General features: G+C 52.2%; 13 protein-coding genes across 13 annotated transcripts; 8 read left to right on the top strand and 5 right to left on the bottom strand.

Annotated features, from left to right (window-relative positions):
* Positions 1-34: 34 nt before the first annotated feature.
* Positions 35-1189, bottom strand: BD324DRAFT_417547 (hypothetical protein). Its single transcript, XM_022012726.1, has 4 exons — positions 1063-1189; positions 924-1008; positions 454-866; positions 35-376 (listed from the first exon to the last, which is right to left on the bottom strand). Exons 1-4 carry the CDS (start codon positions 1136-1138, stop codon positions 231-233), a joined length of 720 nt encoding a protein of 239 aa, XP_021872020.1. The 5' UTR covers positions 1139-1189; the 3' UTR covers positions 35-230.
* Positions 1190-1259: 70 nt separating this feature from the next.
* BD324DRAFT_624273 (hypothetical protein) lies at positions 1260-2499 on the bottom strand. Its single transcript, XM_022015677.1, has one exon. The coding sequence runs from the start codon at positions 2321-2323 to the stop codon at positions 1343-1345; it is 981 nt and encodes a 326-aa protein (XP_021872019.1). The 5' UTR covers positions 2324-2499; the 3' UTR covers positions 1260-1342.
* Positions 2500-2722: 223 nt separating this feature from the next.
* On the bottom strand, positions 2723-4342 carry BD324DRAFT_650565 (putative ATP synthase gamma chain mitochondrial precursor; the record flags this gene model as incomplete). Its single annotated transcript, XM_022018167.1, has 7 exons — positions 2723-2740; positions 2796-2885; positions 3046-3282; positions 3382-3686; positions 3889-3973; positions 4032-4068; positions 4236-4342. The coding sequence occupies 7 exons, from the start codon at positions 4340-4342 to the stop codon at positions 2723-2725; spliced, it is 879 nt and encodes a 292-aa protein (XP_021872018.1).
* Positions 4343-4758: 416 nt separating this feature from the next.
* On the top strand, positions 4759-6129 carry BD324DRAFT_574147 (domain found in IF2B/IF5-domain-containing protein; the record flags this gene model as incomplete). Its single annotated transcript, XM_022013055.1, has 5 exons — positions 4759-5019; positions 5175-5408; positions 5492-5780; positions 5929-6024; positions 6074-6129. Coding segments are annotated over 5 exons (936 nt in total), but the record flags the coding sequence as incomplete, so codon positions are not given.
* Positions 6130-6326: 197 nt separating this feature from the next.
* On the top strand, positions 6327-7903 carry BD324DRAFT_624255 (mitochondria fission 1 protein). The gene is made up of 6 exons (XM_022015676.1): positions 6327-6645; positions 6883-6952; positions 7013-7075; positions 7273-7374; positions 7433-7522; positions 7599-7903. Exons 1-6 carry the CDS (start codon positions 6583-6585, stop codon positions 7673-7675), a joined length of 465 nt encoding a protein of 154 aa, XP_021872016.1. The 5' UTR covers positions 6327-6582; the 3' UTR covers positions 7676-7903.
* Positions 7904-8576: 673 nt separating this feature from the next.
* BD324DRAFT_578819 (carrier) lies at positions 8577-10273 on the top strand (the record flags this gene model as incomplete). The annotated part of the gene is made up of 7 exons (XM_022013342.1): positions 8577-8822; positions 8889-8936; positions 8991-9315; positions 9384-9440; positions 9508-9788; positions 9907-10090; positions 10221-10273. The coding sequence occupies 7 exons, from the start codon at positions 8577-8579 to the stop codon at positions 10271-10273; spliced, it is 1194 nt and encodes a 397-aa protein (XP_021872015.1).
* Positions 10274-10530: 257 nt separating this feature from the next.
* BD324DRAFT_417121 (hypothetical protein) lies at positions 10531-11233 on the top strand. The gene has a single exon (XM_022012724.1). The coding sequence runs from the start codon at positions 10605-10607 to the stop codon at positions 11052-11054; it is 450 nt and encodes a 149-aa protein (XP_021872014.1). The 5' UTR covers positions 10531-10604; the 3' UTR covers positions 11055-11233.
* On the top strand, positions 11234-12805 carry BD324DRAFT_417122 (Fip1 motif-domain-containing protein). The gene is made up of 5 exons (XM_022012725.1): positions 11234-11324; positions 11402-11505; positions 11566-12011; positions 12067-12531; positions 12577-12805. Exons 2-4 carry the CDS (start codon positions 11490-11492, stop codon positions 12415-12417), a joined length of 813 nt encoding a protein of 270 aa, XP_021872013.1. The 5' UTR covers positions 11234-11324; positions 11402-11489; the 3' UTR covers positions 12418-12531; positions 12577-12805.
* Positions 12381-13487, top strand: BD324DRAFT_624239 (hypothetical protein). Its single transcript, XM_022015675.1, has 3 exons — positions 12381-12531; positions 12577-13277; positions 13332-13487. The coding sequence occupies exons 2-3, from the start codon at positions 12583-12585 to the stop codon at positions 13396-13398; spliced, it is 762 nt and encodes a 253-aa protein (XP_021872012.1). The 5' UTR covers positions 12381-12531; positions 12577-12582; the 3' UTR covers positions 13399-13487.
* A 189-nt stretch (positions 13488-13676) lies between these two features.
* BD324DRAFT_624238 (hypothetical protein) lies at positions 13677-14637 on the top strand. Its single transcript, XM_022015674.1, has one exon. The coding sequence runs from the start codon at positions 14034-14036 to the stop codon at positions 14466-14468; it is 435 nt and encodes a 144-aa protein (XP_021872011.1). The 5' UTR covers positions 13677-14033; the 3' UTR covers positions 14469-14637.
* BD324DRAFT_624236 (hypothetical protein) lies at positions 14638-18202 on the bottom strand. Its single transcript, XM_022015673.1, has 7 exons — positions 17946-18202; positions 17688-17904; positions 17068-17631; positions 16469-17014; positions 15237-16415; positions 14966-15182; positions 14638-14884 (listed from the first exon to the last, which is right to left on the bottom strand). The coding sequence occupies exons 1-7, from the start codon at positions 17971-17973 to the stop codon at positions 14765-14767; spliced, it is 2871 nt and encodes a 956-aa protein (XP_021872010.1). The 5' UTR covers positions 17974-18202; the 3' UTR covers positions 14638-14764.
* Positions 18203-18330: 128 nt separating this feature from the next.
* On the top strand, positions 18331-19466 carry BD324DRAFT_624231 (putative 3,4 dihydroxy-2-butanone-4-phosphate synthase). Its single transcript, XM_022015672.1, has 3 exons — positions 18331-18737; positions 18798-19102; positions 19164-19466. Exons 1-3 carry the CDS (start codon positions 18520-18522, stop codon positions 19385-19387), a joined length of 747 nt encoding a protein of 248 aa, XP_021872009.1. The 5' UTR covers positions 18331-18519; the 3' UTR covers positions 19388-19466.
* Positions 19467-19826: 360 nt separating this feature from the next.
* BD324DRAFT_624229 (hypothetical protein) lies at positions 19827-21410 on the bottom strand. The gene has a single exon (XM_022015671.1). It carries the CDS (start codon positions 21141-21143, stop codon positions 19938-19940), a length of 1206 nt encoding a protein of 401 aa, XP_021872008.1. The 5' UTR covers positions 21144-21410; the 3' UTR covers positions 19827-19937.
* Positions 21411-22087: the final 677 nt, after the last annotated feature.

Genomic DNA, 22087 nt, shown 5'->3' with positions numbered 1-22087 from the left:
GTTGCCAGTAACGTCCACGGTGACCCATCGAAGTTCAATCCTAATGAGGAAGGGAGAGATCAGTCTAGGGCAAACAGCATTCTTCTGGGGTTTGAGCGCTCCGGTCAGGCACCCAGTCAATTTGACGGTCAAAGGAGGCTGCTTATTCGTCGTCTCACAACGCACATAGGCCAGTGCCTGCCGAAGCACGCGGCTCACGGGACTGCCCGGTCCCAATGCCATGCAGACGTTCACGTATCGCGTACTGTCCAAGGTCGACACCTTTCGTACAGCTCCTTCAGGCCGGGTAATTCGATCACGAATCGATCGTAGATCGACATATCTGCCACTCGGAGGAACTGCAGCTGCGCCACGATGATAAAGTCGGCGTACGATACTGTAGCACAGATCCGATCAGCCCCTGAGAGGCTCTCGAAAAGGCCAGACGAAGACGGAAGCACGACCGTCACTCACCTCGATCACCAAGGACAAATGGTCCCTCGTGCCGCTTCAAGACCTCTCCCAACCGTTGGAAATACCCACTCGCGATTTTCCAGGCTTCCTCCTGATCCGCTTTCTCTCTTGCCAAAGCGAGCTTTCTGGAACTGAACCTCTCAGCGGATCTGGGCGTTAACAACGCCAGCATAGCAGGCATCCAGATGGGTCGTAGGGTCTCCATGATTTGATGGGTAAAGGAGGTGACCTCTTCGAGTTCTGGTGATTCTAGATAGAGCTTTTTCTCCTGCACAAGAGCTTGAAGAGCCGCTGCGACTTCGTCCTTCGAAGTTCCTTCGCCCATCGCGTGTACTGGCTCGGAAGTGTCGGGTGACAGGATGGTGATGGCTGGGACGGCGTATCTCTGACCTTGTGCACTGGGAGGGAGGCCCCTATGATGGGCGGTATGGTCTCAATCAAAATCGACAGCACCTTTCCCCCGCACTCACAGATCCATCAGCGTCGATTCGACGTCTGGAAAGTCAAGGAATCTTGTTTCGTACTCGAGCTCAAGGAAATTGAGTACTAGCCGAGCTGAGATAGAAGCGCAGATTAGGTTTCATGTTTGGACTTCCAGGAAAGACTTACACTTCCATGCATTCATTACCCATGCATGGACAGGGTCCTTCTTGGTGAGATCGTAGAAGATGATGTGCCGCTCCATGCTGGACTCTGCGGACGCAAACTGAATGAGGCATGAATCTGTAATCAGCTTACGCGGGTTTAGCAGATCTCGAGATCTGATTATGGCGATGACAATGCCGCACCTCGGAGCTCCGTGAGACCGGAACAACTTCAGACCCGACCCATGGAAAGGGTCAGACTCTGGAGATACATGATGGCTGCAAGATTTTTGCACGCATGTGCTTCAAGCCATTGTATCTCTGCTCTCTCTGGAAAGTCTTCTTGCTTCTCTGCCCGAGCCAACGCTCATTTGATCGGCCCAAGAAAGATCTCGCTCTCCTACTATCTCTTGCTCTGGGTCACATCCATCTCTACAGATCCATTGATTCCCAGCGTTTGACTCTGTGTGATTGCCGCCCCGACCTGTGGAGGATGCCGAGGCACTTACATCTACAAGCTGCAATTCTGCTCTGTCCTTTTCCTTCCCACAGAAATAACACCACTCCACGACCAATTCGTCAACCTTCACGGGGGGAGGAACGACAGTCTCCATACTGAGACTCTGACGGTGCCCCAAGGCAGAGAGAACAAGATTGTATTCGTAGAGCTGTCTGTGGTGTCCTAGAGTATCGGGCTTGATAGTCGTCAATGAATGACTGCCACTGGGGGAATAGGACCGCAGCGCGGTCTGCGATGGGTCAGGTAAGACGGACCGGGGTCTGGCGGTGAGCGTCTGGTCTCCCTCCAGCAGGCCAGAATCATCTTCGTTATCCAATACGAGCCTCGCCGGATGGTCTGTAGCCACAGGAGCGATGCGAATAGGTGTCAATGGTGTCAGCTTTGATCGCAAGTCTGGAGCATGATTCAGTGATATCGATGGGATTTTTGAAATGGATCGAGGTAAAGAAGCAACAATAGGATCGATTGCACGATCACCATGGTCATCGACTTGACTCCCTTGGTGCCCCATGAGCGGTACAGCACGGATGGGTTTACCGCCCATGGATGAGGGGTGCTGATCTATCGAGTGGAGGACCCGATGTTCAGCAAGCGTTTCAGAGAGCGAGGTGATGGTGTGGGTGATCCGACGCTGATAGGTATCGGGTACGCCTCTAGTTGCACCTTTGACGAGAACAGGTTTGGGGAGGTCTAGGGAGGAGACTGTAGAGATGTCATGGCTCGAAGGCCGGACATTCTGGGCTGAGAGAGACAGTGCTGAGTCCATGTCGTTTCTGATGCTTATGCGGTCGGTCCCAGGTGCGGCGACCAGTGCAGAGACAGATGATGCTCTCGGAGACTCACAGACACGTTTGACAGCTGATCGACCTTTTTGAAAACGGGGCGAGGTGCTTGACTTCTGTCAGGCAAAGAGTAAATCTCTGAGAGGCCAGTCTTCTGACTTATCCTCCACAAGGGGGGAGGTAGACCTAAAGGCATGAGCTACTGGCCTTTTGTCAGCTACCTGAAGAAAACGATCGTCAAGGATCAGCCAACCAAAGGAGGTATACGAGGACGCCCGTTTCAGCTCGCAACAGAAAGGATGCGTGCTTCAACGCCACACTCTCATTGTTATCCAATGCATTCTCTTTTTGATCCCTAACTGACTTGCGCCAGTCGTCTGCATCTATAGAGCAGAAGCACCCTGTAGCCAGAATGTCAGCTACCGGTACGCGAGCGCGCGTACTCCTCCCACTCACAGTGATAATATCGATCAATTCGTTGGTAATAACGGCTTGACGACCACGGTTGTATTGCAATTGAAGAGAGGAGATCATGTCGTTGGCGTTCTGGGAAGGTCGTGTCAGCATTGACCGAGTCGATTGGGGGCGCGAACACGAGGGGGACCGACTGAACCGGGCAGACCAACGACACTCCTGAGATGAAGGAACGCGGGCCCGCATGGCCGACCACCCCACCTCGCTTCTCCGCTCGCCCAGTGCCACTCACGTTGGAAGCATTCTCCATAGCTGTCCTCCTTGCTGAGATCTCAGCAGCATGGCCTTCGACAAGAGCGGTGTAAATGGCGTTGGCAAGAGCGAAATCGGCCAAGTCTTTGGCGGTGTCATCCTCGACTTCGTAAGCTTGGAAACCGGCAGATTGGGTCATGGCCTTGGAGGAGATGATAGAGGTAGGTCGAGCTTCGTAAGAGAGAGCAGAGAGGTAGTGGTTAGAGATGATTCGGATCTGTAAAAACGGGTGTCAGCGAGGGATACAGGAGAAAGAAGAGAGAGTTGAGGAGGAATGTGGGGCGACATATCGGTGTCGCTAGATCGCTGAACTCACCTCATCCCAGCCTCCTTCAATCTTTCCAATCTCATCGGCGATCGCACAAGCCTCTGCGAATGTCGGAACATCTTTACCAACCCCGTTGAAGGTGACTTTGATGTTTTGACCCATGACTCGAGCGAGTTGAGCTTTGGGCTTGTCACCCAGAATGATGAGATCCTGAGGGTTTCCACCGAGTTCTCTTTTAATGTATCGCGAGATGGAAGAGTGAATACCTCCACACAATCCACCGTCGGAGGACATGGCGAGATAGACGACTTTGGGGTTGGAAACGTCTTCGAGTTTGGCGTGTTCAAAGAGCTCTGCGAGAGGAGATTTGTCAGTCAGCATGAACGAGTCTCGCCGGTCAGAACGGTGACAGGACAGACGGCTGAGAGGATGAAGAACAGGAAGGGCGATAGCTATCGAGGCGGATAGAATGACCTGGTCCGCATCTAGTCTTCTCCACTCTCCAATGCAGTCCGCTTCCCATGGAAACCCCTTCCCCCTCTTTTCTTCACTCACCCTTGTTGGCAGCTCCGTACTTCTTCGCCTCCCTCATCGCTCTCTCAGCTCTAGTCAACTTTGTCGAAGCGACGACTTTCATTGACTATTATGACAAGCGTCAGCGGTGGTTCAAAACGTTTATCAGAGAAATGCAGACTGACCTTTGTGATCTTTTCAATGTTCTTGACAGATTTTAATCTATACGTCTTGGATCAGCCAGCAGCTCTGGATATAGTCCCAATGAAGCGATGTGTCATGCCAGAGTCGTTCTCCTTCCTACCAGCATGACACCCAGCAATCGCATCCCCTCTGACAACGCATTCTCCACCGGATCCCATCCGCCCCGCCCCGCCCTGACCACTCACCGCTGTTCAATTTCTCTCAACGTCGCCATGCCTCTCTGTTGCTCAGCTGCCTGGGTCATAGCCCTGAGGGCGGCGACCGCTGGTCGAGTAGCAGCCGTGCGGATCATACTGCTGGTGATGAATGAGGTAAGAATGAAGCGAGAGGAGGAGGATTGCTGAGGACAAGAATCGAGGGGGTTGCTGATGGGGGGAGGGCCAAAAGTCAAAAGTGCCACATATGGTTCAAGAGGCTGATAACGCCGAATAACGCCGCGGAGGTGGAGGAGTTCACAATGGGATTTTCTGGATTTCAAGGCCGTCGCGACTCGATATCGTTGGCGACAGTCATCTCACCTCACAGCGGTGGACATCTTTTAGCAGACAAAGAACGGATCACAGAGGGAGAGAGAGCGGTCTTCGACGTTCAGCCCACTTACTAGCTATCAACAGTGAGCTTTTTCGTCACGACCTTGCAGGTTTGGCCCAAGCTAACCCTCTCACGCCAGTGGCGGATCCTGAAGTCGACCTGTTCGCAGGAATGAAGAAGAAGAAGAAGAAGCAGGTCGTCTTGGACGAGGTGGAAGACGCACCACAGGCACCAGTAGAGCCTATATCTGCTCCGGCGAAAGCTGAAGAGTCTGCACCTGCCGTGGAAGAGGAGGCTATCCCTGAGGCCACTGGATCGGGAGCAGCGACCCCGGCAGAGGATGCTTCGGGTGCACCGGCAGTGGACGATGGGGATCTGTTCGCGGATATGAAGAAGAAGAAGAAAAAGAAGAAGGAGATCCCGCTGGACTTGGTGAGTGTGTATATGGTGTGGATTCGAGAGTCGGTCATCGGATCCAGAAGTCGGATCTGTGGCGTCAGACAGAGGAATAGGTGCACCCGCCCGCCGCCATCCCGGCTCAGCGTGATTCTTCCAGTCTGCAAGCTCACTGACGCTCGTTTGTGCTCTCGAAGGATTCTGCCGCTGTCCCTGATGGTCTCGACGTCCCGATCAAGAAGAAAAAATCTAGGAAACCAGCAGAGGATTTCGCCAAAGAGTTGGATGAGCTGGAAGCTGAGAATGAGGATGGAGCCGCCGGTGGAGAGGACGGAGATCTAGGGGACGATGTGTTTGAAAAGGCGAATGGGGATGGAGAGGCGGGTAAAGAAGCATGGGTGCTGGAAGGTCGTGATCCAACTTATCCAGAGGTGAGTGCTCCTCTGCTCGATCGCCACTTCCAGTCAGGGTGCTGGCGCAGGACGTCGACGTTGACGTGTACTTGAACCCGCAGCTGCTCAACCGCTTCTTCTCTCTCCTCCACGCCCATAACCCTGAACTCGCTGGAGAGAAGCGAAAATACACCATTGTTCCTCCTCAAGTCGCTCGAGAAGGAACAAAGAAGACCGTCTTCTCCAACTTGACGGATATTTGTCGAAGAATGCACAGACAGCCAGAACATGTCATTCAGTTCCTGTACTCTGAACTGGGTACTCAGGGATCCATCGACGGGGCTCAGAGATTAGTTATGAAGGGAAGGTATACGCAGAAACAGATTGAAAATGTGTTGAGAAAGTATATTGGTGAGTGTCTGTCGCCGGGTGACACGAAGCGAAGCCAGTGCTGCGAGAATGTCTTTTACTCCTCGCCAGGGGAGGAGGTGGACTTTCTCTTCATTGGCTTGCTGCTGCACTCTCTCATTGCTGAACACCGCGCTGACCGATCCCTCAGTCGAATACGTCACATGCAAGATCTGCAAGTCTGCCGACACACTTCTAGGCAAGGAGAACAGACTGTACTTTATGACATGTGAAACGTGCGGATCGAGTGAGTACGCTCTGGCCACATTTATGACGTTGCTCAAGCCTTGGCCCAGGACGTTCCGTATCAGCCATCAAGGCAGGTTATCAAGCTCAAGGCAAGCGTATCAAGCCAACTGCTTAGAACGTCCCAGTACCGGCAGTGCCTTTGTCTCGTTTTCATGCCATATTTTACCAGTTCACTTGCATGTATCATACACTCTGCATGCTAATCTCCAGGAATCAGTTGGGCTTGACAGCGTCCTCATTTGCAGCACTGAGCATCCCTCTCGTCAAAGTCGCTCGCTCTATCTCATCTCCACGTCCTCACTGGAATCTTCGATGCGTCATCGCCACGGCAAAATGTAATTATATAACATTTCGCGAAATACCTCTGGGTCGAGCGCAGTTTGCTTTCTTGACTTGCTACATTACAACTATACAAAGCCAACTTGGACGGAAGAGCAAGTCCTGATATCTAGCGAACAAGCTACTAGATACATCCCAAGCAGATCTTATCACGCTCTAGAGTCGTCGGAAAGACAGACTACTTCAGACCAACTCATCCCCAAGCTCTCCGCCACCCATGCCGACTGAATTACCTTACGCTGCAGAGGCAGAGTCGTCTTTGTCCTTTGAGGAACTGGATGTGAGTCGATCGTGGTCTGGTAGAGAATCAGGATGGCTAGGCCTTGATAAATCGCTGCCGGGAATTGGGTCATGCAGTCTCGCCGGACCGATCCGACAAGGTGCTTGACACAAAAGTCCAGTAAAGCTGGGAGCTGCTGGATCGTGATTTTTCAATGATATACTCTCTCGCCGAAGAGCCCGCGAGCTGCCTGATCAGTCTCAGACGTATAAGTGCTCATTCTACCCCTCTCCTCAGGTCCTCAAACGACAGTATTACAAGGAAATCGAAGACGGACACGTTACGACCCAATCCAAATTCAACTATGGTGGGTGAACCCAAAAAGACTGTCTGTCGAGAGGAGATCGTGCTGAGATGAGCGTGACAGGCTGGGGCTTGATCAAGACGCAGAACAATGAGATGCAGACGGAGGGTATCAAATTGTTACAGGGTGAGTCGTGGGTTTCCTGCTTTGTGTGTCCTGTGACGGATCTGGGGTGAGGCCCTTATATCGTCAACGTCCGTGGAACGTCAGGTGGGAAATGGGATCGCGGAATCCTGCCACTTCGAGAAGCTTTCCTTGCACTCCTCAATCGCGGTGTTCCTCGATGCCGCCCCGCTGAGGTAGCTGACACTGTGCCACTTCAGAGATATACTCTGCCTCTCCACCTCATCGTCGAGAATGTAGTTATTACATCGCTGTAGGGTACTACAAGTTAAAGAACTACGCCAACGCGAAGAAGTTCAACGGTACGTAGTATGACCTCAGTAGACTTGAACAAAATGCTGATCTGATCATGCTTCACAGACCTCCTACTGCAACATGAACCGGGCAACATGCAAGCTCAATCATTGAGAGTATTGATAGAACGAGGCGTCACACGCGATGGATACATTGGTGAGCCTCGCTTATGGCCGGACTTTCCCCCCCTTATCCCTTTGCTTCAAAAGCATTGACCCTTAACCTCCCATAGGACTTGGTATAGTAGCGGGTGCAGCTGCTGTAGCTGGAGTTGTCCTTGCCAGTGTGATCAAACGAACCAAAAAGTGATGATTGTTTACGCCAAATCGTGTGCCTCTCATGGATGGTCGATCGAAAGCTTTTGCTACTCGATGTATCTTCTTGTATCTGATCCCTTGAACCACATGTATATCCGCTCTCTCTCTCTCTCTGTCTGTGACCCTCACAGGGATACTCCATCGATATAGGGCTGTCACTACTCACTACTCATCCCCCGCCTACCATCCCATCCGCCAGCTGACGGAACCAAATTTTCCCAGAAAATTCAATTGCCGGGACGAGACGATTCGTTGCGATCCCAAACTGCTTCATCGTCGTCTTCGTCTTTTTGCTTTTCTTCATTCCAACGATCTCCCTCACGTCGGCAAGAACAGTCAGTCACCGAAGCTGGGTCTACGAATCTCTTAGGCAACATCAGTACTGTAGCCACCAAGCTTGGACCTCTGTCTCGCCGTATAAATCTTCCCCTTGCTCAACCTGGCCATCGGCCGAAAAACACAAAAAAGTTTCATCGACGGTGAGTGGTGAAGAGTGGTGAAGGGTTTTAGAGGGGGATGTGGGCGTGCTGGACAGCTTTCATCGATGTGTGCAGCCAGATCTGATCATCCATCGCTATCTACTCGTCCCGACCAGAGGGTCAGACATTAGGCAGGGATCTTGCAAGCGCTTCCTCCTTGATCAACTGTTACTCCCTCACAACCAACCCTCTTTCTCGCCATTTCAGCCAGATGTTGATCGTCCTCATCCGGCACACTGTACTGAACTTGAGCTGATCATGTTGTTTGACCTGACAGATTTGGACAATTTCTCTGTTCCCTTGTTCCTCCTGACCGATACCCAGCGTCTCGCTTGTCCGACGATACCTTGGTCGATCCTTACAGGCTCAACTCATCGTCATTATTGAACCTGGACCGTTGAATCGAGCAATCTCATGGTCACTCGTACAACGGATGATGCATCCATAGGTCCATCATCTACAACCTCCCAATATGCTTCCTCGTCGTCTACCAACCTTTTAGGTTCTGCATCGACACTTCATGTTACTCCTCACGGAGCTCATGTCCATCCTGGATCGGCTGGACCGTCAACTGGGGCAGTCATCGACCCTGAAGAGCATGAATATGAGGCTCTGCCTCTAGGTTCAGGATGGGCGGTCAATATGGCTGCGGGTGCGATGGTGTGTCTCGTCTCACGCAGGGGAAAAAAAGGAAAACGGAACGAGACGCTCATACTGTTCTTTTAGGCAGGAATTTCTGAACATTCAGTCATATTCCCAATAGATTCCATCAAGGTGAGCCGTCTGCTCTGTCTCTCTTTACCTTGCGCCAGTGCTGATTGTCTGCAGACACGAATGCAAATCCTCCCTTCGACCGCTTCTTCCCTCTTAGCCACCGCCACTTCGTCAACCTCATCTGCTTCCTCTTCCTCTTCCTCCACACCTCGCCCTGCACTCCCTCATCGACCTCATCATACCCTTCCGCAAGTCGCTACGATCGGTCAACATCTCCGACTTGTCAGTACGACAGATGGGCTCAGATCCCTATGGCGAGGTGTAGCAAGCGTCATCATGGGCGCTGGACCCGCCCACGCTGCGCATTTTGGAATGTACGAGTTTGTAAGGGAGATCAGCGGGGGTAGAGGTGAAGGCTGGTGGGGTGTAGGAGGAACAGGTGGGTCAAGGCAGATGCCATCTTGCGGCCATGACTTCTCGAGGCATTCACCTGATTTGTTTCTACAGCTCTTGCTGGTGCCGCCGCTACGATCTCGTCTGATGCCCTTATGAACCCTTTTGATGGTGAGTCAGGAGTGTAGGAGCAACGGCGCGACGAGTTCCTAGTCACTGATGCTTTACGTCTCTGCAGTCATCAAGCAACGTATGCAAGTTCAAAATTCGCCTTATCGATCCGTCATTTCATGTGCCAAATCCGTTTACACAACCGAAGGACTTGCGGCGTTCTACGTCTCTTACCCTACGACCTTGACCATGTCTGTTCCCTTCACCGCCGTTCAGTTTTCGGTCTACGAAAGTCTCAAGTCTCTCTTGAACCCAGATGGTAGTTACAGCCCGTTGACTCACGTCACGGCTGGTGGATTTGCTGGAGCTGTCGCGGCTGCCGTGACTACTCCATTGGACGTGGCAAAGGTGAGTCAAGGATGGAAATCGGAGCTCGAGGCAGCGTGTGTCCCGAAGCTCAAGGAAAGATCGCTCCGCTCGTCCCTTCTGGCATCGAGCTTGGTCGCTGACTCGTCTCGTTCCCCAGACCCTTCTCCAAACTCGTGGATCTTCGTCCGATCCTCAGATTCGCCAAGCCAGAGGCATGTTAGAAGCACTGCGGCTGATCCGGGAACGAGATGGCGTCAAGGGATTGAGAAGAGGTTGGATACCTAGAGTTTTGACGGTTGCACCGAGTACGGCCATCAGTTGGATGAGTTACGAGTTTTTCAGTGAGTCGTCGGACCCGAGAACGAGAACAAAGCTAGTTTGTCGAGAGCGACGAATTTGACTCCGCTCTTGGAGTCCGATCTTCCTGTGCCTAGCTACCGCAACTGTTCGAACGCTGACTCCCCCTTGTAGAGGTCCTGATTCGACAACGCGGAACCCTGCCTGAAACTGGTCAGGCTTTGTAAGGATTTGAATGCGATTATGGAACTCAGAAGACGTATCGACATGTGAAAAACGATGGCAGAATCTCTGCGAGACATAGCGTGTAGATTTAGGTGTAAAGCCAGCGGGCTATAGGAGTCGGGTCGCCTCGGCACCATCAAATGGGGCGTGGCGAATCGAGGCTGGAGTGGCGGTGTGGAGGTTCAGATAGTCGGGATTAGAATGAAGCGAATTGTACCATATCACATTGCATCTGATGATCTCTGGGTCTGGATCCATGGGTAGACTCAAGACTGGTCCGTACCGCAACGAGCCAGCCCCCCATTTCCATCATGCACAACGCCAACCGTACTCATGGGACAGACTCTTGATCAGTTGAGTAGAAAGCCACGTCATGTAGAATCGAGCCGCGAGCCGGGTTTGGTTCGAACACCTTTCTTCGAGGAGGCACAACCTGATTTTCCTCGCGCTTCAAGCCTCAACCGACGACGAGTGGAGAAGCAAAGACTTTCGGCACAATGGACATGGAAGATGATGATGCCTTCCTGTATGGAGAGGAAGCCACTTCTTCGGCTGCTCCACAAGCCTCCCTTCCGAGCACGTCGACGACGGCCGCGGCGGCCGCTTCGAGCTCAAAAACGAATGGTATCTCTGGCAGTGCCGCCGGAGCAAGTTCAAGTGGACTGTCTGCGTCTATGGCAGCGTGAGTGGAGCAGCTTGAGTCACACGGAAGATCTACTTCTTCTTTTCCCTCTCTCTCTCTCTCTCACCAGAGGGATGTCTGATTCTTGTATTCAAGAGTGAACGTTTGCTCGATATAACAAAGATGGGCTCTATGCCTTGCATTCCAGCATTACTGCGCGACGTTCAAGCCGGAGTTAACTGACAGGCCTTTCATAGATCCCTCGCAGCGTACGGTATAGATCCGACTGAGGCGCAAGCCGCTGCGCAGCCTGAAAATACCGAAGACGGCGGAGTGGAAGAAGAGGATGTGGATGGGGAAGACGAGGACAGTGATGATGAAGATGATGTCAAATTGGTCTTTGGGAATCAAGCTTCGCATTTGGATCTGAGGTGAGTGGGTGCATCGAGCTACCTACCCTTCGTATCTCGAAGTCGGAATGTTGACGTGGAAAATCCCCTCTGTTCAGACGACCGCAAGCGCAAGCCAGCAATGTCATTGGAATTGGCAAATGGGCTCACGGAGCTACGGGGACATCTGCACCGGTCGGCTTGTCTATGCCACCTCCCAAGCGTAAGTCTCGCGGTGTCGTGGAGGTGTCTCTTTTTCTGAACTTGCCCGTCTTCCTTCCAGCTCAACCCGTTTCTATGCCTACGGTGAACCAAACCACCGAGTACACTCCAGCGTCACGTCCAGGAGCGCAACCCTCAACCTCAACACCCAACACCTCTCATCCCCCGGTCCAGAATCCGCTCACTCAGCTCCCTCTACCGTCCGGGACAACTCCCGATTCGTCCGTTATCCCAACGTCTAACCCCAATCTGCCACCGTCTTCCCTTCCTCCCGTGGCTGCTCCTGCTTCTCACCCCAAAATCGACCTTTCCAATAACACGGGAATGATCCCTTCCACCGGTACTTCAGTGTACGACCTCGACATGTCTCAATTCGAAGGCACTGGTCAACCGTGGCGGAGACCAGGAAGCAACCTTAGTGATTGGTTCAATTTCGGTTTCGACGAAATATCTTATCCGAAGTATCTCAGATTCAGGCAAGAGATGGAAGCAGGGCGGATAGCCATGGTGAGTTGGGCTATGAGCCTACACTGGCGCGGGGTATCTGCTGATTGCAGCGCAGATGAACCTGCCGATGGGCCAAATGAACCCTGATGTGGCCAATCTTCTCCATTTGCCAAACATGATGCCTCAGATGAACGGCATGAACCCGCAAATGCCATTCAACCCCCAACAGATGCAAGCTATGCAACAGGCCATGGGACTGGGAGGGATGCCAGATCCAAACATGATGATGGCTATGCAGGGGATGGGCAACATGCAGGGTATGCAAGGTATGCAAGGTATGCAAGGTATGCAAGGCATGCAAGGTATGCAAGGCATGCAAGGCATGGGCAACATGGGGGGCATGGGGAGCGGTCCTGGGAATGGGAATATGGGAATGCAACGACTGAATCAAGGTGGGCGGCTTTGACACCTCAGTGCGGTGCGGGGCTGAATTTTGCTCCCAGCCCAGCGACCCTCCGCAACGCCTGCTCGTGCGGGTGAGGGAGCCGAAGACGTGAAGCAGGAAGAGGATTCTGAACCAGTAAGCGGACTCTGTCCCACCCTCAATTCGCTGACACATTATCAGGGCCAGATGTCCGAATCTATTGCTCCTGATTCGGCCGCGGGAGCCTTCCGCGGTCGAGGCATGGCTCGCGGCGTTGTACCAGGTCGAGGAACCGCCACACGTGGTCGAGGATCTGGTCTGCCCGCTGGCCCTCGTGCTGGCGCGGGCCTGCCAGCAAATATCCCAACTGGCCCCAAGGCGGGTCGATTCAAGGATAAGGATCGTGTGGATATGACGTCTTCGTCGAATGCGCTGGATTACGGCGATGATGGAACGGATCCGCAAGGCCGAGGTGATGATGAGTCGAGGAATGGGTCGATCAGTCCGGTGAAAAATGCCTCCAGACGACGGAGAGAGAGGAGCTTTGACGACGGTGATGACGATGACCGCGATGATTATCGCTCTCAATCTCGATCAAGATCCCGGACGCCAGTCCCCAGAACTCGGAGTGTGACACCGAGAGACAACGACAGGAGTCTGAGCCCAGTCAGGGGTAACAAGCGAAGTGGACGGTCCGACAAAGATAGGGACAGGGAGAGGGAGAGGGACAGAGATAGAGATAGGACGAGCCGGAGACGCGGTGGGGGCGGGGATGAAGATGAGTATGGATCTACAGATAAACGGAGAGAAAAGCGGAAGAGGGATGATGGATCTGGTGGGACCGCGCTACTTGGTCCAGGGGGGTGGGAAGAGGAAGAGGGCGATGAGGAGAAGAGGTCAGGGTGAGTCAGCCGTACGCATGCTGTGAACTGTGCTGATAACGAATCAATCTGCAGGCGTAGACGGAGAAGTGTCTCTGAAGATGATAGTGACAGGTATTCTAGGCGTAGTCGAAGACGGTAGGGTAGGCGAGGGAGAAGGCTTCGATCGAGAATTTATTGTCGGCGAGCTGCGTCAGACCTTTGCTCGTTCATGCAGCAGTGCTTGTCATCTCTCTTGAATCCCGAGACCAGGACCCTTACGCACTCACTGCATGGCTCAGACGAGCTCTTCATGGTCATGATAGCAGCAGCCTTGGATCCCGTACACAGCGGCCCCACTTTCTGTGCACCCAAAAAGCTGCTGCCACGTGGTTGACTCCGACGCGCGCTCCAACGGCGGAACTTCGTCAAAAGGTCGAAAGGATCTCTCTCATGTCCTTGTGTAAACGGGCTTCAGACACAATCTCGACTCATCACTATACTGCAGATCTGAATTCGTACGCAAGCAGCCTCAAACTGGTCAGCTCAAAACATCGCCCATCTCAACACCGCGGAAGACCTAGATTGAACAGCTTCACGTCATTCCACTCTGTTGAACCGCTCAATTCCGCCTCTGCAACCGAGCCTCGTCATCATACCATACCCTTTTGTTTCGCTTTGGTCAGTGCTCCATCTCCCGTTAGCGACTTGTGATCAGAATCACACACCCTCCAAATCCGGCCAGCTGCTATAAGCAAGGCTTATCATTGCTTGCTTCGAACCAGTAACATCATAACCATGTCTTCTCAACCCATTTCTGTCCCTGGATCATCCCCCTCAACGCCGTTAGACCCTTCCAAATTGAATCAGACACCCGTCACTCTCCCATCTGAACCTCGATCCAGTAATGCCAATACACAAACCCTTCGATCGCCCGAACAGGAACCATCTGCATACCTCGATGGCGCATCAGGCCACGGAAGTGAACAAGCTTCCCACCCGACGATTGCAGAGACTGGACTCGCTACGTCTTTACCGGACGATGGGAGCGGTATGAGCGGACCGGGACCCAAAAGTGGTCAATTGAAACGTGTGCCCGGGGGCGAGAAACCTGAACAAGAGGTTATTTCGCTAGGAAGCTTTGGAGGGGACGGATTGAAAGCGAAGCCTCCTCCACCTGTGGGCGTACAGCCAAAGAGCCCAGAGATCGCTACTTTCGATGTGGTTGGATAGAGTCGTACGGTGTCGTACATTCTGCGACGAGAAGAATCAGTGTATTTAAAAGGATCTGTTGGCAATGGCTTCAGAAGACCACGACACGGCTGGTGGATCGAGACCGTACGAAAGGTTTGTAGAGGATCTCTCCAGGTCCGCAATGTACATGATTTATTCACATGCGCAAAATGTGATGCAGAAGATGTCAGTACATAAGATATGAGAAACCTCCGAATGAAGGTGTTGTTGATATAGACAAGTAGGGCGAATTGCCAGTTGCCAGGGAGACGCCTTCACAGACACAATACGGCTGGCTAAAAGTCCCGCTTCTGATCATAGACGTGCTTCAGTCGAGGAAATCGAAGTGACCTCTCTTCTGGACGCTTTTGGTTTTGGGACTCGGAAAAATATGCCACGCAAATCTGCTTGCCAATCTGAAACGGTCGAGGGCGTCAGGAAGAGTGTTTGTGTGCTTCTGTGTGACATCGCCGGCGGGCCACGTCGAGTCGACTCACAATGGAGGAAGGGTCTTTGGCCCATTGGTTCCTTTGCTCGTGATTCAGACCAGATCCAACGTAGACTTCATTCCCCTTGTGCTTAATGACGAGGCTGCCCACAGCTCCATAGTTATTTGGTACACCGTCGACGAACAATCGCATACTCTTCTCGATTATGACACCCTGGACGATGTATTCCGCGTCGCTTTCCTGCTTGAGCTTGAGGATGTCCTTGCTGCGGGAGGGAGAATTAAGATCAGAATCGGTATTACGGGATAGCCCAACTTACGTTCTCGAGCCCCGGTAATGCTTGTCGACTCGAAGCATGAGGCCTTCCCAACCTTCTTCATCTGATTGCTTGATCATCGCCTCTAGATTTGAGGCGTTCACCTGGATCTGGGGAATAGGCAGAGTTGTGAAGTGCGAGGGAGGATTTTGTGGATCTGCGGCACATGCGGTATTCATCGCCTTGATGAAATCGGCCAAGTCAGTCACCCGCTTGCCAAATGGATCACTGAGTCCATCTATCGCTTGATGCGCGTCGAATTCTCCGCCGTGGAGCAGATCAAACACGTAATACCGAGGAAGTTCGATGGCTGTCGACCCCTTGATGCGACTGACAGTCTGCGAAAAGTTCTCTTTCAATGGTACGTCATCACCTTTCCCAAAAAGCGACCCGTGGAGTCGATACGGATCGAAAGTGTCATGAGTAGGAGGTAGGGAATGCCCCAAGTCGGCTTCCATGACGCAGATTTCTCCATCTAGGACCAGGCGCTTACTGTTCGTGTTGGAGGGAGATTCGGGTGGGACGAAGCTATCGTTCTCGAGCCAAGCTCGTAGACCTGGAACTTCCGTCATGAACCTGAGCTGCTCCTGAACCTTTCCAAGAGTTCTGAAATCTCGGCCAAGTCGAGACTTGCATTTGATGTCCAGTATTTTCGGTGTGCTGCCATCGGTACCCAAGTCGAAGTCGATGTATGTGATACATCGGACCCCGTCCAGCTTCCGAGAGGCGTACCAATTGTGCTTCGAATCGAGACGCTCAAAGGGATCAACATCTTTTGGGATGCCTCGACCAAGGGCGACTTGAAATCCACGAGACGAGGCAGCAGCCTTCTGAGTTGCTGACGGAGCCTCACCGTTCCCACCAGATGAAGCCGAAGTCGAGTCACCCCAGTCTATATTGGCCAATACCTTTGGACCCAATCCTGGAACGGGCTTGCGGTCCAAGAGACGGCCAAACGCTTCGACTAGGCTTTCATCGTGTAAGACTTGATGGTCGTAGAGAAAAGTCTTAATGTAGACTTTCGCACGCGTGCCCGTGACCTTGCGTTCAGCTAGTGCGTTCAACAGATCGATGAGAGTCCATGGCGTCTCATCCAAAAATGAACTCGGTTCATCTGTCCGCCCGAGCCAATTTCGAAAGCTCTCGAACGTCAGATTGAATCGGATGTCGGCCTGAAGTACACTATATAGGTTAAGCTCGTCAGCCGTTCAGAAAATGCATGCAACGTGTCTCACGTCTCGAGAAGCTCTCTGACTTGTGGATAATCCTGAAGACTATCCTGTAGATTTTCATGACCATGTAGAGTCGAAACCCGATGGTGCAGGTCACGGATCGCTTCGAGTTGTTCACGGACCTCCGGGTTGGGGAGCTTTGATCGATTGGAGGTCGTCGAGTATTTTCGGTTCAGGGTCGGCGTGCTCATCGACCTTGTCCAAGACCCTGGCTTGCTCATTTCGTGCTTATTCTCGCCAGTAGAAGCCGAGGCCGGCTGGTCCCATTTGATGCTGGCCAAAGTTGCTCGTGAGATATTCGAGGAGATTTGGCGATTCAAGAGACATCCAAATGTTAAGGTTTCCTCCTTTGGGATTTGGTGGGCTTTCAGAAAAGCATGGATGAGCTTTTTCGCAGCATTGCCCTTGACTTTCTGTTCAGATAGCGTCTTCAGCATGTCGATGAGAGTCGAGGGCGGAGGAGTGGTACTGTGCAGGTTTTGGGCTTGATTGACATAGGTTCCATAACCTTCGAAAGTCAACCCAAATCGAGTATCGGGTCGAGTGACGCTGAACAGAGAGAGACTGATTAGCACAAGGCTTGCGGTGTCTTCAACACTCACAAGTCGAGCTCATCAAAGACTTGAGGGTAGTCCTTCAGGATTCGGCGTCGCTCACTGGATTTGGTCTTGCTTTCGATTTTGTCTCTCAGATCGCGAATGGCGGAAAGTTGTGCGAACACCTCTGGATTTGGATACTCCATCCGATTTGGTGTGGTCGAATAACTTCGAGTCCCAGTCGAGCTAGGTGGAGGCGTTGATCGAGCTGGTTTCTTTGCTTTGCCAGGGGCGAGCTCCAATATGCGGTCTTTGGGAATCCGGGTGTTCGTCAGGAAATTTCCAAATATGAGCTGAAGCAAGATGTTCCCTTTAGGACTCGACAGTTCGATCTTTTCCTTTCGGATAAAAGACCAAATTCGCTCGTGGCTCTCTATCCGATCAACTCCGGGACGGCCAAGAGTCTCAATGAGCGCGAGTACACTTCTCGGTGCTCTGTACTTGGTACTTTTCCCAATGGGCAGGTTTCGGGGTCGACCGCCCTTAGATCTGGGCTCGTGAGTTTTGATCCGGAATGCGGATTCGAGGGCGGCGGGCTTGACGCATCCTTGGTACTCCTTGCCATATCGACTGTACTGCATGTCAATGGATGGGATAGGTGTAACAAGTTGGTAGCGAATACTTACACATTTAGTATTTTCAAGACCTCTGGATATTCAGCGGCGGCCTCGACCTTGTCAGAGAATTTCGCAGCGCCTTCGAGTCTGGCCTTGAGCTCGAGTGCGTCTGCAAGGACCTTTTGGATCTTGATTGAGTCTGAGGTCGTGGAATTCGCAGCGTATCCCCTGAGACTTTCGACAAGAGTAGATCCTGAAGGGATGCGGCGCGTCGATGGCAGCAGGTCCGAGTTCCATTTAGCCGTCAATGCGAGCGTGGATACCTGCCTTTTCGCGAACAAGAGACGAGGTACATTGGTGACTTGTCGTGTTCGGACAATCATGCCTCGTGAAATGGATATCATGATCAAGGAAGGCATCACCAGATTGGAAAGGTAAGATGGGCATGTCTCCGAACAGAGAAACTCTCCTTTTATATGTCTGCGCTTTCCATCAGCACCCCCATCTACTGTATCAGAATGATGAGGCTTTGATGGGTTCAATGGAGCGTGAGGGTGTTTGTGAGAACAATTGGTGAATGGATGATGAAGTAGTAGTTGGTCGAGTGGAAGGTGACATGATGGAAAGTGTGGGGCTCCAGTGAACAGGTCACGTGTTTTCATCGGACTGTCCAACCGCCGACATCCGAAAGAACGAAACCATTTCAAGATGTAAATGATGTCCAACCACGATTGAGTAGTGAGCACGTATCTGGAGATTGCGATTAGCATCTAGGCTGCTGGCAGCATCCGTGGGCTCATTGGCATTGATCTATCCTGAGTTTGCGCTTTGTAATTGGCCGCACCGATCCGCCCGCTGTATCAAACCATTGTCTCGACCGGGCCTTACCAATCAATTCACCATGTCTCTTCCCTCGGCCGCCTCCAGCTCATCGACGACTTTGCTACAACCTCCGTCCCCATTTCAATTCGATCCTGTCACCGATGCCATCGAGGCGATCGCCCGCGGAGAATTTGTCGTCATCATGGATGACGAGAGTAGAGAGAACGAAGGCGATATAGTATGTGCCGCTGGAAAGTTGACAACAGAAGGCATGGCTTGGATGATTCACTGGACGAGGTGGGTTAAAAAAAAGGGGGGATAATTCCATGTAGAGTCATTCGCTGAGCCGCTTTTCAGCGGCTTCATCTGCGTCTCATTACCACCTGACCGACTACAAGCTCTCAACCTACCGCCCCTCCTCCCTCCCTCCGGTAAATCTCAAGATCCAAAAGGAACAGCTTATCACTTGACGATTGATTCAAATGCTGCGAAGCATCCAACGACGACGGGTATCTCAGCGCACGATCGGGCGCATACCATCCGCTTATTGAGTGATCCTTTGACCTCTGAAGAAGACTTTACGAGGCCAGGTCATGTCGTCCCTCTGAGGTATACGACGGGAGGCGTGAGCAAGCGTAGAGGCCATACAGAGGCCACAGTGGGTGAGCCAGTCGCTTTCAAAGGCACAAAAGAGGGATCACTTACGCACTCTCTCTCTCTCAGACCTGTGCTACCTTGCTGGATTGGAACCTGCTGGAGTTTTATGCGAGTTGGTCAATCCAGACGATCCTGCTGGGTCCATGGCAAAACGGGACGATTGTTGGCGATTCGCCAGGAACTGGGGACTCAAATTGATCAGTATAGAAGACTTGTCGGAATACGTCAAGATGCATGGGGCAGGCAGAATACCAGGGGTGGATGGATCAAAGCGGGCGAACGGTGTATAGTGTCATGTTGCGGCTCTGCTAGCAATTTCATGAAGGGGGCAAGGGTATATATCACCTTATATGCATGGTCTGACGTGGCCGGCAATGGTCATTACTGGAGCAGGTGACCTCCCTATCGAACTACAACGTTACGTCGTCTCTGCCACATTGAAGTGCTGCGCTTTCGGGACTGCCCTTTGAGTCGATACTACGGCCATGCAAGGCACTGAAATTCTGACCAAGATACGCAGGCAAGTCACTCAAAGTCCAGATCTGGATGACTCTTCCTATCAGCTCAGGGATTGTTTCGATACTGTTTGTGTCATATATAAGGAGGAGGATCTTCAGAGGGTGAGGTCGAACTATGGATCGATTCAGAGGCTATGTATGAAGGAGATCTCAGGCAGCGTGCCCTGTCTTGGAGACTGAAGATGTCTTCTGCACTATTACATGAATTCATGCATTTTGTAGCTGCTTTGTGACTCTTGACTTCTGACGTACACGAAGCCTCCTTCAAATACCCAGGATTCTCCCCTACAGAATAATTGTCACCGGACCGTTGCTTGTCGTCCTACGCCAATGTCATGATGAGCAATGGGGTGACGTATTGGTTATCGTTGTCATATTTGACATTTTGAGTGTAGGTGAGGTAGATCTGATTCGAAGGGAGATTACCGCTCATCTCAGGGTGCGCCGCAAGACTGTAGGAGTAGTCTGGATCGATTTGATATTGATTCGATTGAGCACTCCACGGTCCTTCAGGTGAGCTAGCAGTGGCAGCTGCGATCAACATTTCCCCGTCGATGGTTCCGAGTTGACCGACGTAGACGTATCTTCCATAGTATGAAGAGTAGAAGAAAGTGCCCTGACCAAAGATGCCATCAATGTTGACATTGGCAGATGCATCATAGATGTTAGGTTGAACGGAAGACCAGGTGGAAGTTGAAGGGTAATAGTATTGATAGTCGTTGATGTTGGTGATTGAGCCAACGGGGACTCGAGCAAGACCGACCGTTTGATTGTTGTTGAAGACGCCAAAATCATAGGTCACTCCCCACAGGTACAGGTATCCATCATCAATGATACCTCCCATGGCTCCGTAATTCCATGCGAACCGAGGGAAGAACTCTTCGGCGATCATGGTCGCCGTTGGCAAAGCGAGAGGATCATCTCCGGGGGTGTAAGTGACCTCGTACAGGGTTGTGGCGGGTTGATTGTCCCCAGTGACACCACGAGTAGAGTACATGTAACCGGTGACAGTACCGTCAGAAGCGGTGTTGGTGATGTATAAAGGGGCATCCGGCCACTCGACATTCCTGACTGCTCCCGGTCCGTCACACTGACCAGATGAAGGGCATTGATCCGCAGCATAATAGAGGAATGGAGATGACTCGTTTTGTCCGTACAAGGTAAGTTGTTTCGAGAACGGCTGAGTGATAGGTTTATCACCTTGATCCGCGGGGATGGGAACCAACAAGGGGCTACCGTTGGACATGTCGGACCAACCGACGGTAGACGACACGGGCAAATCTTGGTAGTCGTTCAATGTCTCGTCCTCTAGAATCAAGGTATCTCGGCAGAGCCAGAGGACTCGATCATTGATGAGTTCAGATGCGCTGATACACGAGTCTCGCTGGAGATGTGGGTTGAGGGTGATCGCCACAGTCTCGACAGAGGCGATACTGGGAGAAGCGGCACTCCGTCGGTTCTCAGTCTTGGTGGGTGCCGCCAAGGTGAGCGCACTGGTGGCAAGCGCAACGAGGACTTGAGCGAGCATGGTAAAGGACTGTAGTGCTTTTGTGGTGTTTTGTCGAGGGAGTCAGCCTCTCCTGTCAGGCCGCACCTCTACTTTATATATCCATGGCCAGATTGGATAGGCGACAGACAACAGAATGGGCCTGTGCGCATAATTTCGTATATCAGCCTACGTCTCAGGACATTCCACAGGAAAGTCCGGTATTATTAGCTCGGCAGCCAGACAGAGTTAGCGATTGGCATTTGGAGAGATCCATCAGTCCCGCTGATACTCAAATGTCGAGGACCGAATGATCCGAATTTAGATCAACTAATGTAATACAATCGGCCCCGAGGGGGACCAGCGCTGCCCCGCACACACAGGTTACATACTGTATAAATCTGCCTCTTTTTAGAGAGGTATTTGGATCGAATTGTAATAAGATCTCGTACCTTTCGAAAACCTGAGAGCCTGCAGTCTGGACAGGAGGAGCAAGAAGACTGGTATACGGACCTGTCCGGCCTTCGGCGGCCTTCGGGGCCGCTCGAGGGCGTCCAGAAACTACGCCAGAGGCGCCGCCCTTCAAGCGGCAGTCTCACGAAAATGAGGCGCTTTATGGGTTTTGGTGGAGGGATGCGAAAAAGGGTGTTGTTCGAGGAATGCCAACTTGGGTGGGGTCGAGGAGCGTCCTGATCGCAGATTCATTTATGAAGAAAAAATGGACGCTAGCGGGTCCGCCGGAAGCGAATGGGGCATGGCTATGGCTCGAGTGAGTGCATGCACTCGTCCTTGGACCTGTGCGAGAGACGCCACGGTCGGCAAATTTGTGCGTTGAATGCTCTGCCTGAGAATGCCTGAACAAAAGGATTCTGGCAAGCAGATATCCTCTATCCGGATACAGCTCGTTTACAGCGTCAGGTCCGACACGGACAACTCTGCCCGTTATCGGAAATGGGCCAAACTCCTGTCACGGAGTACCTTGACGC

The sequence above is a fragment of the Kockovaella imperatae genome, assembly GCF_002102565.1.
Source record: "Kockovaella imperatae strain NRRL Y-17943 chromosome Unknown BD324scaffold_5, whole genome shotgun sequence".
Classification (NCBI taxonomy): Eukaryota; Fungi; Basidiomycota; class Tremellomycetes; order Tremellales; family Cuniculitremaceae; genus Kockovaella; species Kockovaella imperatae.
Note: the sequence above shows the minus strand (reverse complement) of the source record. Positions and strands in the feature narration are given on the sequence as shown.